This window comes from Mercenaria mercenaria, chromosome 2 (assembly GCF_021730395.1).
Source record: "Mercenaria mercenaria strain notata chromosome 2, MADL_Memer_1, whole genome shotgun sequence".
NCBI classification, from domain to species: domain Eukaryota; kingdom Metazoa; phylum Mollusca; class Bivalvia; order Venerida; family Veneridae; genus Mercenaria; species Mercenaria mercenaria.
Genome location: NC_069362.1, coordinates 99,393,690 through 99,413,962, shown reverse-complemented (window position 1 = coordinate 99,413,962; position 20,273 = coordinate 99,393,690). Strand labels below are relative to the sequence as shown.

General features: G+C 34.7%; 1 protein-coding gene across 3 annotated transcripts in view; it reads left to right on the top strand.

Moving 5' to 3' along the window:
• The window catches only part of LOC123564696 (sodium-independent sulfate anion transporter-like), a 60,308-nt gene extending 45,019 nt beyond the window's left edge, over positions 1-15,289 (top strand). For 2 of the 3 annotated variants that reach the window (XM_045358442.2, XM_045358443.2), the window contains 8 exons: positions 12-70; positions 799-870; positions 1,780-1,836; positions 3,495-3,594; positions 4,371-4,444; positions 4,749-4,814; positions 5,421-5,508; positions 11,238-15,289. In XM_045358442.2, coding sequence (XP_045214377.2) covers positions 12-70; positions 799-870; positions 1,780-1,836; positions 3,495-3,594; positions 4,371-4,444; positions 4,749-4,814; positions 5,421-5,508; positions 11,238-11,422 — 701 coding nt within the window. In that variant the 3' untranslated portion in view covers positions 11,423-15,289. The remainder of the gene's footprint in view (positions 1-11; positions 71-798; positions 871-1,779; positions 1,837-3,494; positions 3,595-4,370; positions 4,445-4,748; positions 4,815-5,420; positions 5,509-11,237) is intronic. The other variant, XM_045358444.2, reaches the window with a different exon arrangement.
• Positions 15,290-20,273: the final 4,984 nt, after the last annotated feature.

Here is a 20,273-nt window from a genome sequence, read left to right as displayed (position 1 = left end):
ATTTTTTTCAGAGATGTCTTTGATACCGTGGGTTATCACATTCCTGACATCTTTCGGATTAGGAATTGAGGTAAAAATAAACCCTGATTTTTGTTGCAAAATAATTTTGAAATACAGTTGAAACTCAATATATCAGACTCATCTCAAAACTCTCTGGTTAATATTTTGGAGACATTTTCAAGTCCTGTCAGGAAAACATAAGCCCAAAATACCATTTTAAGTCAAATTCCGGTTTTCTCAAAGTAAAATGCTTGATCCCTTGGAATTCAAGATGCTGTGTTTCAACTGTATATATACTGGAACAGTAGCACACTGATTGGCCGAGGTCCACAGGGGATAAACAAACTGCTTGTTATCCAGGGTTCCAAGTGATTCCAATATCAAAAATATAGGGAAAATTGCTTAACCTTTACCCTGCTTGATTTCGAAAATGGACAGATCAATCATTTAATTTGGGTATTACCACGTATGATGCAAAGGGGTGTTCATTGAAAATTTACTGACTGAATAGCAACCAGTGCAGACCGTGATCAGCCTGCACGGTCCATGCAGGCTGATCTTGGTCTGTACTGGTCGCAAAGACAAAATCACTTGCTGCTTGCAGGCTAAAGGTTAAGCAAGCCTGGGTGTTCAAGCCATTAATGATCGAATGAGGGATGTTTGCTTAAAACAAGCCCGCTTAAAACACAAGTGTTTTGAAAGGCCCAGAAGTGCTGCAACACCTCTTATATTCTTTGTTTAAGTCTGCAAGAATTTTCAATTCTGTATGTGCTTCATTACATTATTGTGTTATTTCAGTATGGTATTCTAATTGGTATTGGTATTCAGCTGCTCATGCTACTTTACCCGGTTGCAAGACCAAAAATTGCAGTAAGTACTTGTTTGTCTGTCGCATTCAACCTACACCATTACTGTCAACAGGCCTTATGCTTGTCAAGGTATATTTCTGACGGTCACTCAATGCATTGTTTTACATGGACTGTAAAGTAAAAAGAGACACTCAGAAGGGCATAATGTAGGGGCAAGGAGGTCATCATTTACCATTAAAGCTGGAAACTCTTAATATGACCTTAGCTGCCAGTTAGCTCCCCCAAACCCCAACCCATTACCATAAAAATCTTATTTTTCTTTTTCTTATTTGAAAATATACTTTAATTCAAAGATTCATCCATCAAAATAATTGCTGTTCATCTGTGTCTGTTTTTACTGATTTGGTTCATTTCATAGAGTGAATCTTTAAATTGATAGTTTTTTTCTTCTCCTCCTGTAATGAATGCTTTGATGGAACACAGTTAAATACATTTAAAAGCATTCAGTAGTTGCTTATGTATTGTAAATCTTTTTTGATAAACTAGTATTTTTCATTTTTAAATTTGGTATGTTGTCAAAAAAATTCAAATTTTGGAATTGTCCTTAACAAGGGTTTGCAGTCAAACCCCGGTGTTAGTGATGCAGTATGCTTCCAGTCAGATTTACCTGACATACACTTAACTTTACTTCATATGTAATTGAGTTTTTACCAGCTTTCCAAGGAACTTAACAAATACATGTACTGTGAAATTATCAGTTTTCATGGATTTTTGGTTGAGTAGGTCTGCAAAATTTAATTCCAACAAAGACGTATAATTCCAACTCATTATATGTTCAGACTTGAAACTAAAAAATTTATATCCCCGCAATAGATATTAAATGATTTTACAGTACTGAACTTTGTAATCGAAAGTGAGTTATTTTCACAGTAAATACATTTATTTATTTTTGTTTTTGCTATTGGAATAGTTTAAGAATTACTACAGTAACCAAGGAAACCAGCCAGCTCCATTGAATAGTGTAAAGGTATAATATCTGTGGGTGCTGAAAAAATCTGCCTGTATTCTTAACATGTAACATTTAATTTGGTTTGGTTTTGTTTGCATTTTTCATAGTACTAATTCCACTTTTGTATTTAACATAGAATGATGCATACTTAAAATTGATTGCCAGATTTTTCATGCAGATTATTTTCTAAAATTAAGCAGAAAATTATTTTTGTGGAAGTTAGAGATAAAGATAAGGCTTTAAATCTGAGCTCTAATGAAAACCTGGCAGTTAATTTTCAGTTGGAAAATTTGATTTGTTTCAGTAGAATGCATTTGTTACCTTTAAATGACTTTGGCATCTGTAACATGCAACCAATTTGGGCATCTGTAAATTGCACCTTTACCTGATTTTTAACATTTTAACCCACATCTAATTTCAGCTTATGCAGTCTTTAACTGATTTGAGCATTCTGTAACCTGTAATTGAATTGTGCATTTATAACCTCTACCTGTAACTGATTTGAGTATATTTAACTTATGATAAATTTGGTTTATGTAACCTATAATAAATTGTATATCTGTAACATATTACAAGGGCATTTGTAAAGTTTAATTAATTTGGGCATATGTAACCTATAACCAATTTGAGTATCTGTAACCTATAACTAATTTAGGTATTTGCAACCAATAACTGATTTGGGCATCTGTAACCTATAACTCATTTGGGCATCTATAACCTATGACTAATCTGGGCATCTGTAAACTGTGACTGATGTGGGCATCTATAAATCAAAACTAATTTGGGCATTTGTAAAGGATAAATTATTTTAGCATCTCTAGCCTTTAATACTTTGAGCATCAGTAAGTGTTTATATGTAAGCCGTAACTGATTAAAGTATCTGTGGTCTATACCTATAACTAATTTGTGCATCTGTAACATGAAACTGATTTGAGCATCTGTAACCTATGACTAATTTTGGGAACTGTAAGCAATACAATCCAACTTCATTCACTTGAATTTGATAAGTTCGCGCACCGCCCCATGCTCGAAATCATCTTCAGGTCCTGGCAAAGTTACTGTATAATGTATTTTGTTCAGTGGCTCAAACTACTGTAACTTGAACAAATTTTGCTGGTACTGTCTAGTTCGAATGAATGATGTTGACTGTAATTGATTTTGGCATCTGTAATATATAATTAATTTGGGCATGCATCTATAACCTGTAACTAATTTGGGTAACAGTAACTGATTTTTGCATCTGTAACCTATGTTATTTGGTCATCTGCAAGCATAATTATAATAACTGATTTTGGCATCTGTAACCTATTACTGATTGAAGCATCTGAAACCTATAACTGATATGTACTTATTTTGCATCTGTAAGGTTTATATATGATTTTGGCATCTGTAACCCAAAGTAGGTTGATAATCTGTTTTATAAAGCAGATATGGTAAATGTGCTGTCATCTTTTTTACATCTGCAGTTTTGTATTGAATGCTTTTAACTTCATGTTGTACATTTTCTTTTGCCCTTTTAAACATATAACAAATTTTGTGAACATATTTTGTTACTGTTTATAAATGTTTTTCATATGTTAGGTTTTTTAAGTGGGAGAGATGGGGGATAAATACATTAATTGTATTTCCATTTAGTTATGAATGCAGCTTCAAAGTAATATTTCTTTTGTTTACAGGTGGATTATTTAGACTACGTTGTTGTTACTTTCAACCAGGCAATCAGGTTCCCTTCGGTGGAATATTTACAGGGAAAAATACTTCAACACATGTATACAGGTATGTACAAAATCATTTTAACTAGAGTGGTGTCATTATATAGTTAATAATTGATTTTGTAAATATGCATTGTATTCTTTGACAAAAAGACAAACACTTTCCTCTATGGCTGTGTTATTAAGGTCACTGGCCTCGAAGCATTTGCCTCTCATCTCTGTAGGTCCAAGCCCTGCTTGTGCCGCCACCGCCACAGGAAACATCCAGCTGACTTGTGGAAGGTTAGTAGTTCTACCCTAGTACCTCACTTTAGCCTAAAGTGATACCTGCAGTGGTGTCTTGGATCTCCCACCACCAATAAAGCTAGAGAGCCTGGACACCCATATTCATCAACTTTTAAAGTCAGAAACTTAGACTAGACTTAACCTTTACCCTGCTAAATTTCTAATATGGACTGGTCCCTCATTCAACTTTTGGTAATACCAATTATATTCAAAGGGATGTTCATTGAAAATTTACAGACTGAAGAAGGAACAGTGCAGACCAAGACCTTTGTCTGCTCTTGTTGCAAAGGCAAAATCACTTGCCACTAGCTGGCTAAAGGCTAAGAATGGCAAATATTCAAGTTGCCATAATTTTGCTTTAATACCATATCTGTACTAATGAAACTTATCAGAAGATTCTATAGCTACACAATGAATATTTATGAGTTCCAAAGGAAAAATTAGAGTCTGAATCTAAGTTTCAGATTTTGAACAATGATGAATGTGGGTCTTGAATTGTATCATTGTGATTTGAAAACGTAACAAACTGACAAAACATTTTCATTTATTTTCCAGATGATGAAAAACCAAGATCAGTTATTCTTGACTGCAGTCATCTTGCCTCAGGTCTAGACTATACCACGATTATGGTTGGTATTTCAGAAAATGTTTTATTTTATTTCAAAATTAATACTGGTAGCTTTTTATTGATCAAATGATGTTATAGTGATGTTCTTAATGGACATTGGATATAAAAAAATGAAATTCAAAAAGTATTTTGATCCACGATCAATGATTTCACGGTACATGTGCAACTTTGTGTTTGAGATGGTATGATGTGCATTCAGTCAGTTCTTAACCCAACAGTCTCATGGAGACCTTACCCACCTTTGAAGTATTGCAGTAATATAAAAAATTTACAAAATTAAGATGACCTTTTTATATTGTTCACAGGGGCTGATAGAGGTAATTGCAGATTTCAAAAAGAAGGGAGTACATTTTGCAATGGCTGCTGTATTGGTAAGTATAACTTGGTTAAACTGAAATCAAAATTTATAATTTATTATCTGTTTTCTGCTGATATTAAACTCAAGCATTCCTTATTTCTTTTGTTGTTATCTGAAGTTACATAAAACTTTAACAATTGAAAAAAAAACTGTTTTTTTTTTTCAAGGCTCTGTGGTTTTGATCATTGTGAGAATTAAAATTTTTTTGGTGTCTGTAAAGTAAATATACCCATGGCTATTTAGTCCTTAGACAACAGTAATGTTATATTTTCTAAAATGAAGATTTTTTTGTATTTTTCCATATTACAATCTCTATTGAAGAAAACATACATGCATTACTTACTTACTTAAACTTATTAAGTTATATATTGAATATCTGGAAACAAGAACAAATTCTTATGTCAATGAATTGTGCGTTAAATTGTCATTCATGTGTGCATATTTGAACTACCGGTAATGTTAACTTTAGGGTTCAGAAACCAGATAAGATATTTTAAAGTTTTATAATGAATTCTTAACAATTTTGAGGTGTCTTTTTGCATGAAAATGCTGTTGATGTTGTAAGACACTTTTCTAACACAAGAATATCTGAACACAAAAGTTGGGTTCACTTTTTCAGCCAGAAATTAAGAAGGAATTGGACCATGCTAATGTGAAGGATGTTATATATGGAGATAATGTTGCAGACTCCATTAAGAAAATAAAAGGTTGGTAAAGGTTGCTTATTTCATTTTTATGCCAGTAAGATTTAAGCTAACATATCCCAAAGTCTCAGAGTAATTTGAGCCGTGCCATGGGAAAACCAACATAGTGGGTGTGCGACCAGCATGGATCCAGACCAGCCTGCGCATCCGCGCAGTCTGGTCAGGCTCCATGCTGTTCGCTTTTAAAGCCTATTGGAATTGGAGAAACTGTTAGCGAACAGCATGGATCCTGACCAGACTGCGCAGATGCGCAGGCTAGTCAGGATCCATGCTGGTCGCACACCCACTATGTTGGTTTTCTCATGGCATGGCTTATTTGTTCTCATTGCATGGTATCTGATGTATGTTGTCTTTCATTGCAAACCTTTTACTACCGTGTACTGTTTTTAGGCTGGCGGATGTATGTGCGCCAGACTATATAAATATATACCATCTTCAGAAATGCACATCTCGCTATTCAGTCAGTAAATTTTCAGTGAACACCCCTTTGAATAATAAGTGGTACTGCCCAAATTGAATGATGAACCAGTCCATGTTAGAAATATAGTCGGATAAAGGTTAATCTATAAATATATGTCACTGATATAGTGATACTTTACTGTTTTAGAGGAAAAAGTATGTGAAAAAAGTTTCAAAAGCATTGTTAGTTATATATTCAAAATTACTACAGCAATCAGCACACCAACCTGCTAGTTTTATTCACTGTTACACTGCATATGCCCATTTTTCAAACAAACAAATTTATCTTTAGACTGTTGGAGAGTTTTTTTAAGAAAAAGTAGTCTGTTAGTTTTTACCTGAACTAGGATATGCAACATACTTAAAATTTTGCAATTAAAGTTTCCATAACATTTCTATATCCCCGCAAACGAAGTTTGGGGGTGGTGGTGTGTGTATAGAAATGAGCTTGTAATTCGTTCGGTCAGTCCGTTGGTTTTCATGGTTTCAGGACAGTCTCATGAAAGGCTTGACAGATCTAAATAATTTTTGGTACAGGTGTAACATCATAAGATACAGGTCAGGTTCAACTTTGAGGTCAGTAGGTCAAAGGTCAAGGTCACAGTGACCCGGAACAGTTAAAACAGTTTCCGGATGGTAACTTGAGAATTCTTGGGCCTAAGATCATAAATTTTGGTACACAGGTGTAACATCGTAAAAAACAGATCAAGTTCGACTTTGACATCAGCAGGTCAAAGGTCAAGGTCACAAAGACCCGGAACAGTTAAACGGTTTCCGGATGATAACATGAGAATGCTTGGGCCTAGGATCATGAAAGTTGATAGGCAGGTTGATCATGACCAGCAGATGACCCTTATTGATTTTGAGTTCAGTAGGTCAAAGGTCAGAGTGACCCAGAACAGTATTTTCGGACAATAACTTGAGAACGCTTGGACATAGGATCATGAAAATTGATAGGGAGGTTGACCCCTGTTGATTTTGTGGTCAGTAGCTCAGGTCACAGTGACCCATAACAGTTAAACCGTTTCTGTTAGAACGCTTGGGCCTAGGATCTCGAAACTTAATAGGGAGGTTGATCATGACCAGCAGATGACCTCTATTGATTTTGAGGTCAGTTGGTCAAAAGTCAAGGACACATTGACCCAGAACAGTAGAACTTTTTTGCAGGGTTGACAGATATAAATCATTTTTGATACACAGGTGTAACATCATCAAATGTAGGGCAAGTTTGACTTTGACATTGGCTTACTTCTGTGACAAGGGTGTATTGTGGGGGTATAATTTGTCACTCCTGGGACAGCTCTAGTTATATCTGTTTACAAATCTAAAATATATTACATTTTAGACAGAGCCAGAAAAATTTAAATAAACATGGAACATACATTGAAATGCTAATAGACTTCAAAATGATGTCACTTTTGTACCCATAAATTATGAATAGAATACACCTGCATTAATTAAGGACTGCGTAAACACTCGTGAAAGTACAAGCATCAAGAGATGCCAGTTCATTTAAGAGATAGTTACTTTTTCCTTACTTTTACATTTAGATTTTTCACTAAAAGTACTTTAAAAAACAATTAGAATTTTTCCACGTCCCACAGATATCATCTGCATAATCTTTTTTTTAGATTTCCTTTGAATGTGTAAGTATTTCACAAAAAAAACCCATATCATTCAAGCATTTTATTTAAGGAAACTATTAAACCTTCCTGTATTTGTTATTATTTATAATTTTGTGTTATCAGTTTATTATTCTCAATCATTTATTAGAAGTTGATAACAAAATTGCAATTCTTTTTTGTACCCCCCGACAACAAAGTTGTAAGGGGGGTATACTGGTTTCAGGTTGTCTGTCTGTCCGTAGACACAATCTTGTGCGCACCATCTCTCCTCATCCCCTTGACACAATTTAATGAAACTTCACACAAGTGATCAGTAACAACAGTAGTTGTGCATGGGTCATGTAAGGTTCTTTCAGAAAAAAAAAATTGCAGAGTTACGGGACTTTGTTTTTTGTGACTATACTATATACATAGACACAATCTTGTGCGCATCATCTCTCCTCATCCCCTTGACACAGTTTAATGAAACTTCACACAGGTGATCAGTAACAACAGTAGTTGTGCATGGGGCATGTTTGGTTCTTTCAACAACAAAAATTGCAGAGTTATAGGACTTTGTTTCTTGTTAACATACTATGTACATACAGTCTGCATATGCAATCTTGTGCGCGCCTAATCTTCCGAACCCTTGCACACAATTTAATGAAATTTCACACAAGTGGTACCAACCCTAGTTGTGCATGGTGCATGTTACGTTCTTTTAGATAAATATTCTGCATAGTTATGGGACTTTGTTGTTTGTTACTATACTGTATACATACAGTCTATATACATACAGTCCACATAATTATGCAATCTTGTGTGCGTCAAATTGCAATGTACTGTGTCAGTGCATGCAGGGGGAACATTCATCACCTTTAGTGATAGCTCTAGTTTCAACTGGTTTATTGTACCTGTATAGTTTAGGAATATAGCATATTCAAACAGTTAGATGAATGTTGTGTAAAAGTTTCTTATTAGGGAGTGGCTAGGGTTCCAGTAATCAGACCTCTAGTCTCAAAGTCTAGTGGTCCAGTAATTAGAATACATTAAAAACTGTGATTAGTTGTCATAAAGTTGCCATAATTACTTTTTTATGCCCCCGAAGGGAGGCATATTAGTTTTCAACTGTCCGTCCGTTAGTTCGTTCGTTCGTTCGTTCGTTCGTTAGTCACAACGTTAACTTTTTGCATGAAGGCACTTTACTCGCGAACCACTGCACCCAGGACCTTCAAACTTCACATGCTGATAGTCCTTATTGAGTACACCACCCCTACTGACTTTGGGGTTACCAGGTCAAAGGTCAAGGTCACAGGGGCCAACGTTAACTTTTTGCATGAAGGCACTTTACTCGCGAACCACTGCACCCAGGACCTTCAAACTTCACATGCTGATAGTACTTATTGAGAACATCACTCTTACTGACTTTGGGGTTACCAGGTCAAAGGTCAAGGTCACAGGGGATAACGTTAACTTTTTGCATGAAGGCACTTTACTCGTGAACCACTGCACCCAGTACCTTCAAGCTTAACATACTGATAGTACGTATTGAGTACACCACCCCTACTGATTTTGGGGTCACCAGGTCAAAAGTCAAGGTCACAGAGGCCAACGTTAACTTTTTGCATGAAGGCACTTTACTCGTGAACCACTGCACCCAGGACCTTCAAACTTCACATGCTGATAGTACTTATTGAGTACACCACTCCTACTAACTTTGGGGTCACCAGATCAAAGGTCAAGGTGCTGCGGGGGCATTTGTCACTATTAGTGACAGCTCTTGTTTATAAGTATCTTTAATTTATAAATAACTTAAGTTGGAGACTAATGAATATAAAATTTTAACAGCAATTTCTGTAAGTCATCACTATAAACTTAAGAAATAAAACAAAGTCATACATTTATGAACACATTCCAAGCCTAAAATACCGAAGAAAAGCATAGGTTTACTATTATCATTTAGTCCCAATAAAAGCACAAGTTTAATAAAAGCACATATAGAGTAGAGACATTTATTGCTTGGTAAAATTTTAATTTGTTTGCTCTGTCTGAGAAACACTTTAGTTTACCAATGTTTTTGTGTACACTTCCTTGCGTACACTGTTCTGTGGTTGCGGTTGGAAGGGACTTCTTGGAATGGGGCTTTTCCTGTTGGAGTTTTGTTAAGATTCCCAAATGGGAATTACTTGTTGTTTTTCTCATTGATTTTGTTAACATCAGTGAAACAAACTGAATGTGTTTAATTTCCAGCATACATAACCAGAAATATCCTTACAATACCACTCTAAAGTGAATTAAGATTATTCCTCTCAAATATGTTTGCCTTAGTTTGTTATGGAAAGCCCCGAATGTTTCAGATGTGTCTTTGCCAATATTTCTGTACTTTCAGTACTTTGATTTATAAACCTTTTCTTGTGGACAACATACCATTTTTAACTCATCTGATTTAAAAAAAAAATGATGAGTTATTGTCATCTCTTGATCGGCGTTGGCGTGGGCGTTGCCTAGTTAAGTTTTATGTTTAGGTCAGCTTTTCTCCTAAACTATCAAAGCTATTGCTTTAAAACTTGTAGCACTTGTTCATCATCAATAGATGACTCTGTACAGCAAGACACATAACTACATTCTGCTTTTTGCAAAAATTATGGCCCCTTTTGGACTTAGAAAATATCAGATTTCTTGGTTAAGTTTTTTGTTTAGGTCAACTTTTCTCCTAAACTATCAAGGCTATTGCTTTGAAACTTGGAACACTTGTTCACCATCAAAAGCTGACTTTGTACAGCAAGAAACATAACTCAGTCCTGCTTTTTGCAAGAATAAAGGCTCATTTAAACTTAGAAAATCAGATTTCTTGGTTAAGTTTTGTGTTTAAGTCAGCTTTTCTCCTAATCTATCAAAGCTATTGCTTTAAAACTTGGAACACTTGTTCACCATCAAAAGCTTACTACGTACAGCAAGAAACATAACTCCATCCTGCTTTTTGCAAGAATTATGGCCACTTTTGGACTTATAAAATATCAGATTTCTTGGTTAAGTTTTATGTTTAGATCAACTTTTGTCCTAAACAGTCAAAGCTATTGCTTTAAAACTTGGAACAGTTATGCACCATTAACACCTGGCAAGTACCGTAACTCTACATTGCTTTTTGCAAGAATAATGGCCTCTTTTGGACTTAAAAAATCATGGGTAGGACAATATTTATATTATACAGAGACAAAAAAATCAGATGAGCGTCTGCACCCGCAAGGCGGTGCTCTTCTTATCAAGAGATTTCAATGAACTTATGTTGTCAGTGGCTTTAAACATTTTCTGGTGGACAACATAGCATTTTCATCAATAGATTTCAACAAATGCTGTCTGGTGTCTATAGTTGTTAACTTTTCCCTGTGAACACTGTACAGCATGTTTATCTATTGTAAAATCTCATTCAGTTTGACAAAGTGGTTGTGTAACAATGAGACGATATTTCCCTTTTTAAACCTGCAGAACTCCATTGTTGGTTCAAAATTTTGAATATGTACTGAAGCAAAAAGGAATGCTTTGTTATTTTTGAGCAATTTCATTCAATGAGATATGCTTTTCAGAGATTATGAACAGAGGTTTAATGTATTTGAAGTAAACTTAGAAAAGGAGACTTTAGTTTAATTATTATTCATTCAATGTTTTCAGCAAAGGAAAAGGCAGGGGAGATGGAAGACGAAATAGAATCAATTACTGTTACAAATGGCAAAGTAGTTCAAGCTACAGCACTGAATGGCACACCCATTCCAAATGTTCCCGAGGTGAATTATGGTTATGCTGATGGTCCAAATGATGATGATGATGACAGTGATGGTGATAGTGTACGGTTGTAGTGCACAAATGACTTACAACAACTCATCTATTATAAAAATGGCCAATGACAGGCATGTAGGACTAGGCCTAAGTTTTTAAACAGAATTAACACTTAGATGTTTAAGCAATGTGGAACAAATATCTGAGTGAAAGATCATGTGTAACAGGTTCTATGTGATGATTATGCACAATGGAACAAATATTTGTTTGAAAAACCCCATTTTCTGTCACGATTAAACACTGTAGAACAAGTATTTGTGTGAAAGATCTTGTGCAGCATGTGTTCCATGATGATTAAGCATTATGGAACAAATATTTGTGTTGAAGTGTGTGTGAAGGGTCTGCCCTTCTGAACAAATATGTTTTGTGAAAGATCTTCTGTGAAGTGTCTTACATGATGATTAAGCTTAATGGAATAAATATTTGTGTGGAAGTACATGTGTGAAGGGTCTTCCATGATGATTAAACATTATGGAACAAATATTTGTGTGGAAGTACTTGTGTGAAGGGTGTTCCATTATGGAACAAATATTTTTGTGAAAAATGTTGTGTGAAGGGTGTTAGTTAGGAACAGAATTCCTCCTTTGAGAATATAGCTCTGACATGTTTTTATGGAATATTTGACAAAATTCTACCTAATCGTCTACTTACTCATCAGAATATATGATTAAGTGGTAGAGTGATTATGTAATAATGTATGGTGTTGTTATATCATGTTGGCATTACGACTACATTATATCATGTTTTATTGTTAACAAGTTTGTTGAGGGAATTAAAATATAAGGTTGTAGAAATAGAAATTTTGAAAATATATTGTTTCAAAATCATTTACATTTTTAATGCATTTTTCATGGAAATGTTCTGATTTACACATTAATTCAGTTATTTAAATTTATATTTCATTAATAAATGGGAAACTGCTGATCTTGCCAAAGAAAAAATAATCGTCTGAGTTTTTGTGCAGCCTTATGGTATGGCATAATTGTGAGGTTATTTTTTGAGAATTTATTTATTCTTATATTCAGTTCTCATTAATATAATCCTAAATGTGTCTGGAAAAATTCTGTAAAACTTCTGGTAAGCATGATTGGTATCACAGAACATTTTACAAGAATAATGCAGCAACCAAACTGAGCTTCTATAAATCTAAAGAACTTGTAAATTCAGACGTTTAAGATTGAACAGAATTAATGTTAGTTTTTACTAAGTACTTTATTTGGTATACATAGTGTATATAGTTCTCTGTTTGAAGGCAGGTTCTTCAACATTCACGGTGTTTTTCTGTTTTTATGAGTTTTAGTAATATAAATGTGTATATACCATTATCCATTAGTAATGCCCCCAGGAACATTTTATTCAGCAGAAAGTCCCTGAAAAAATTGTTTTGTTATTGTTGTCTTTTACATTGTTTTAAGAAATACAGACTATAAATCCAACTTCTAATGAATGATATTTAACATTAACAGCACTTCCTCATTGCTGGTGTTCACTTCTAACTTAAATTAATTTAAAAAAGATTTGTTTTGGGGGAAAATATTGGGGGGTGGGTGGTGCATTGGGGAGGGCATTAGTTAGGGAATATGTGGTTGTCCGTTTTTACTGTGTTATATGTATCTAAAGTACACTTGTAATTCCATAGTATATTCAGTTTAAAGTATTTCTATGGAGATTATAAAGAATATTATGTATGCATTTATTTAAAGTTATTGAAAGCAGTTGAAGCAGGATTTAGTTCTTGATAAAGAAGATCGGATTGAATATTGTATGTTTGATAAATGGTTAGTTATTTTACAATTATATTTGCAAATATTCAATCTGAAAGAAATTCATTAACATTTTTTATTTAAAGCATTTTTTTTTAAATGTTCAACACTGTATTAAACTGAGGGTTGTAAAAGTTATATACTGCTTTCAAATGTTTTGTGTATAATATTATTATTAAATACACGAATATGGAATAGACAGATTTTCACCCTTATCATTCTGAAAAGTACCGGTAGATTATTTCTCTAAGATATATGAAAATGAACAGTGTGCTTGTGCTGTCTCAATGAAAAGACAACACAGAAAGAGAAAACAGTGGATGTGATAGTTTTAAAAAACATAATTATTTGATTACAAAAAAAGTTTGATAAAACATGATTCAATTTGCATTTTAATGAATTCTGAAAAAGACCTTTCACTGGTAAGCACTGTTGTTTGTTATATGCAAATGTTTTTAATTGACATGAAAAATAATGTTAGGATTGTTTATATAGTATTGTGTCAAATTGAGAGAGAGAGAGAGAGAGAGTTGTTTTGAAAGTTCATTGTTAAAGACTTAACTTTGTATTTTGTTACTACTGATTTTTCTCTATTTCACATCAGTGGAATCATGTATTTACCAAGTCTGTTAAATTAATTGATAATATTCTAGGCTTACACATAGATTTCACTGTGAAAAATCTCATAGTTTACAAAAATTATTTAGCTCAATTTTGATAAAACTTATTTGAATCACTATTGAGTTTACATCCTGAAAAAAACCCAGGTTTTATTTGCAACTGTTGGGGCTCAAACCCACAACCTCTGAGTTGAGCAACTGACACTTAAACAACTAGACCACCCAATACCATTTAACTTACCAAATAAAGCAATAATGTATAATATTATTGTAATTTTATGGATCCTGTGAAATCATTAATATTCATGGGGAATTCAGTTTTCTGGATTTCAAGAAACCACAATAATAAATCTCAACAAACAATTCGAATTCCTGTTGATTTTATCTTTAAATCTCCTAAGATGAATGAGTTCTTGTCACCACCAAATATTTGATTTGCCTAAAAAACACAAAATTTCATGCCCACAAAATAAAATTTATTTTGCGTTTTTTGTCTCTCATTGTACACCATACACCAAATTGTTTTATGTTTTGAAAAAAAGTGACTTTGACATTTGTCACTTACTGTACACCATGCACCAATGTTTTTATTGATCAGAATATTTGAAAGATTAACTGTGATATTACTGGGACCTAATAAATGTAAAATTTTGTGTAGTCTTGAATTTCAGACATGATTCAGAGATTTTATTTAATTTAGACGTTTTTCAGTGATTTATTCAACTATAACGGTGAAACATATTTGGTAATTGCACTGTGGCAAATATATTTGAGCCATTCCATGAGAAAACCAAAATAGTGGCTTTGCGACCAGCATGGATCCAGACCAGCCTGTGCAGATGCAATCTGGTCAGGATCCATGCTGTTCGCTTTCAAAGCCTATAGCAATTAGAGAAACTGTTAGCGAACAGCATGGATACTGATCAGACTGCGCGGATGCGCAGCCTGGGCTGGATTCATGCTGGTCGCAAAGCCACTATGTTGGTTTTCCCACGGCGCGGCTCTTTTGGTATTTTTCGCTTGTACAGATATAAAAATGGGTAAAATTTGGTTAAGACAATTAAAAAAAAATGTAAAAAGAAAGCTGTAAATCGAAATATTTTTCACTTGTGCTTACACCATTGCATCTGTTGTTCACTGGATGAAATATATTTTGATCCTATGCTGAAACAAACATTCGTCATCTAGATAAGAGAACAGTGAAATTATTATTCACTAGAATTGAATAGATAAAGCCATAAAATCAGGCAATGTTCCTATTTTTTAATGGAAATCAATAGTTATGATGTTGTGCATGAAAAAATGCAAAGCTGTATTTAATATTCAGAAACATTTAATATTTTAAACTTTTATTAGGTCCTCCCTATTTTTGTTCACTTTGAAAAGATTTATTTTTATAGTCAAATGTATGTTGCTTGTAAATTTAATTATGCAGATTTATTGATTGATTATGATGTAACATTATTGCATAAACTATAACTGAAATAAAACTATAAACAAATAACTGAATTTTGATTTCTTTTGAAACCATTATTATTCATAAGGGAATAATTTTCATTTATTTTGCGTGTTACAAATCCATGAAATTAAATCCTGACCACAAATCGATATACCCACGAATTAGCTGTTTTCATCCAATGTGATTTCACAATATTTGTCTATGTTCAGTCCATTTGGTCTGTAGCATCATTATAACGTCCTCTCCATTTTTTGTTAGCTCACCTGTCACAAAGTGACAAGGTGAGCTTTTGTGATCGCGCGGCGTCCGTCGTCCGTCCGTCCGTGCGTGCGTGCATGCGTCCGTCCGTCCGTAAACTTTTGCTTGTGACCACTCTAGAGGTCACATTTTTCATGGGATCTTTATGAAAGTTGGTCAGAATGTTCACCTTGATGATATCTAGGTCAAGTTCGAAACTGGGTCACGTGCCGTCAAAAACTAGGTCATTAGGTCTAAAAATAGAAAAACCTTGTGACCTCTCTAGAGGCTATATTTCTCAATGGATCTTCATGAAAATTGGTCAGAATGTTCAGCTTGATGATATCTAGGTCAAGTTCGAAACTGGGTCACGTGCGGTCAAAAACTAGGTCAGTAGGTCTAAAAATAGAAAATCCTTGTGACTTCTCTAGAGGCCATATTTCTCAATGGATCTGTATGAAAATTGTTCAGAATGTTCAGCTTGATGATATCTAGGTCAAGTTCGAAACTGGGTCATGTGCGGTCAAAAACTAGGTCAGTAGGTCTAAAAATAGAAAAACCTTGTGACCTCTCTAGAGGCCATATTTTTCAATGGATCTTCAGGAAAATTGGTCAGAATGTTTACTTGATGATATCTAGATCAAGTTCGAAACTGGGTCACATTGGGTCAAGAAATAGGTCAGTAGATCTAAAAATAGAAAAACCTTGTGACCTCTCTAGAGGCCATATTTTTCATGAGATCTTCATGAATATTGGTCAGAATGTTCACCTTGATGATATCTAGGTCAGGTTCGAAACTGGGTCACGTGGGGTCAAAAACTAGGTCATTAGGTCTAAAAATAGAAAATCCTTGTGACCTCTCTAGAGGCCATATTTCTCAATGGATCTTCATGAAAACTGGTGAGAATGTTCAGCTTGATGATATCTAGGTCAAGTTCGAAACTGGGTCATGTGCGGTCAAAAACTAGGTCAGTAGGTCTAAAAATAGAAAAACCTTGTGACCTGTCTAGAGGCCATATTTTTCAATGGATCTTCAGGAAGATTGGTCAGAATGTTTACCTTGATGATATCTAGATCAAGTTCGAAACTGGGTCACATTGGGTTAAGAAATAGGTCAGTAGATCTAAAAATAGAAAAACCTTGTGACCTCTCTAGAGGCCATATTTTTCATGAGATCTTCATGAATATTGGTCAGAATGTTCACCTTGATGATATCTAGGTCAGGTTCGAAACTGGGTCACGTGGGGTCAAAAACTAGGTCAGTAGGTCTGAAAATAGAAAAACCTTGTGACCTCTCTAGAGGCCATATTTCTCAATGGATCTTCATGAAAACTGGTGAGAATGTTCAGCTTGATGATATCTAGGTCAGGTTCATAACTGGGTCATGTGCGGTCAAAAACTAGGTCAGTAGGTCGAAAAATAGAAAAACCTTGTGACCTCTCTAGAGGCCATATTTTTCACGAGATCTTCGTGAAAATTGGTGAGAATGTTCACCTTGATGATATCTAGGTCAAATTTAAAAGTGGGTCACGTGCCTCCAAAAACTAGGTCATTAGGTCAAATAATAGAAAAACCTTGTAACCTCTCTAGAGGCCATATTTTTCAATGGATCTTCATGAAAATTGGTCAGAATTTTTTATCTTGATGATATCTAGGTCACTTGTGCTCAAAAACTAGGTCACTATGTCAAATAATAGAAATAACGACGTCATACTCAGTTCAACACTGGGTCATGTGGGGATAGGTGAGCGATTCAGGACCATCATGGTCCTCTTGTTTTAATTGGGGCACTTTGGTCCCTTTTAGGGACTGTTAGAGCTAAAAATAGGAAAATACTTAAATGACTTCCTCCCATTAACAGCTTGCACTACTGGATGCACATACCATTAAACATGGTTTAAAACCCTGTAAAATATTCAATGTGAAAAACCGTTAATTAACCCCATTAATTCTTGCATCACTTTATTTAACAGGTTTCACAATATTAATGGGTTACTTGTTAAAATACCATTAAAACACCCATTTTTGACCATGAATCATGCCATTAAAAGTTTGGTTTGGTAGCTAAAAAAGTTAATGGCTTCAAAAAAAAGAAGTAATTCTGTATATTTTGAATTTAACAGGATTATTCATGGCCCTTAGCTTTGATTTAATGCCCATTAAATGTTTAGGTTCTGTACGATTTCATTTAAGAGTAAAATTAATGGCCATTAACAGCAATGTGATGCCCATTAAATCTTACATTCTGTAAAATGTGATTCGTATATTTTCAGAAGCACAAAAAATATTTGTTGTTTTGTTTTTTGGCTTGCGCTGGCCCCGTTGAATGCTTATAATCCCAGTCCCATATTGTTCTAAAATGGACTTTAGTCACAATAAATACATACTACGCACACATCGGCTATAATATATCATGATGTTATATTTAGTTGCATTAAAGTTATTTCCCCTTGATGCAGTTACGCCTTCTTCTTCAAATTCTTCACCGCCAACAATGGCGAACCCTAGATTACTAGGTATGGTTTAATCCACTACCGAATAAATGATGATGATACACTGTACAGAAGCAACTCCCCACACCAGAATCACCACGAAAAATATTTACATTTATAACTACAGCTCAGTCTTTACACACTGTCTAAAATTTGTCTAAAATTCTGTAAGTTAGACCGCATGCACTCGGTGGGAGATCATCTAGGAATGGATCCCCTATATATTCTGTCCCTTTCTTTATGTAATTTATATAAAAGCCGCCTTGCATCAAACTCTAAATCATTCACAAAGTCTGTCCCTACCATACATGAAGGCAGAACTTTAGAATAGGCAATAAACAGGTTCACAAAGTCATTGGTTGAAGAAATAAAACACTGTAAACCATTTTCTTTTAGGTTATTCTTAACAGATGTTATAATCGGTGCGCGAGTGACTTGCAACTCTGGGCATAGTAATATAAAGTGTTCTAAGGTTTTGTCAGCACAATGGCACAACTGACACACTGGATTAACTGCATTTTGATTAAATCGGGCTCTGTTGGTTTGTAGAAGGTATGTTCCTGTCAAAATCTTCAATCTAGGTGACATCCTTGAGACTTCAAAAGTTGAAGTTCACCGAACACGCAGAACAGGATGAAGTTTACCAGGTTGATAACTACAGTTCATGTATCGGAGCGAAGGGTAAAGTCGAGCCTGAAACTCGATCTGTTGTCTCCATTTGAGTTCAACTAACTTATATGTATATGTTTTCCATTTATGCTTACTTAATGGAAATTTAATATAGGTAAAAACATCTTCAAAGTCATATTTAGCTAGAAGAGGTGGAGTTTTCATAGCCCATGAAAGTGATTTCTCATTTTTCACTGTTAACTGTCTCACAAGTATCCTTTTTTCAAGACTGTTATCGTGCTGGTTACACAAGTTATTAAAAAAGCTTAGTATTCGAAGATCAATAACTGCCTGCACTGGTAACAAGCCTGATAAAATATATATTGCGGATTCAGCTACATTGTCTGGTAACGATAAAAGTTGTTTGACAGTTTTCTTTTGAAATAATTAAGACTTTTCGATTAGTTTCTGAGATGGTAAAACAAGTTCCATACCATATACAAGCACTGCTAGAACAAACGTTTTGTAGAGATGAATTGCAGAAGCAGGGTCCAGGCCGTTCTCGCCGTGAAGTCCAGCTCCAAACAGACTATATAATATAAAGCTCTTCTTGATTCTGCTAAGTTATTATCCACGTTCACTTCCGCGTTCTCCTTAACCGTTGGGGTTCTTGTTATCCCTAGATGCTGTGCGGCATTAACACTACTCAGAGTTTCATCCCTCAATTTAAACTGCCCATTTTGACTACACGTATTACGAGATTTTTGAGATTAATTGAAACAGTTTTTGTCGGTTGCAAAAGATACCTTTCTTCATCCGCATCAGTTATTTGCAATATTTATTAACAACTGAGTCTCATATTCAACGCTACTCATAATACAAATGTCGTCAGCACAAGAACAGTTATTTGTTAATAATGTTCCAATTTTCCCACCGATTTTTGTAGATTCTAGTTGATTCAACAAAGGATTTACATATGTTTTGTAGAGATCAGTCGATAATATTCCACCTTGACGTACCCCATGTGAAGTTTCAAACTTGTCGCTTGTTTTATTTTTAAGTTTAACTACGCTTGAAGCGTTTTCATGCAAGGATCTTATTAAAAGCCAATGTCTTTCGTTAATACCCGAGTGATAAAGTCTCCTCATTATGTGCGAGTGACACACAACATCGAAAGCAGCTTTCGCATCTAACAGAATAACATTAGCATCAACCTTGTTGTCTGCACAGTCACGATAAAATTCTTCAAGAATGTAGGCAGCATTCAATGGCGACGACCCTTTTGTGAAACCACGTTGAGTTATGTTCTGATGCAGCAATATCTGTTCCTGAATACGGTTTCGTATAACAGATTCAATAATTTTGCATAATGTTGGCAGTACAGTGATACCTCTATAGTTTGTAGCTTCAGATGGTTGTCCTTTGTTTTTAAAAACTGGAGACACAAGCCCGATTTTCAGACATGACGGTACCTCACCACTTCCAAAAACAGAGTTTATGATACTGAGAAGATTATGACGTAGGACTTCACCCCCGTACAGAACATGCTCTATGTTAACACCATAAAAATCAGACGATTTACCTTTATGTATAGATTTTAATGCTTTCTCAAGCTCAGAATAAGAAACTGGGTCAATGTGCGTTCTTTCGACGTTTTCAATAATATATTTCATTTCAGCTCTTACATGTTC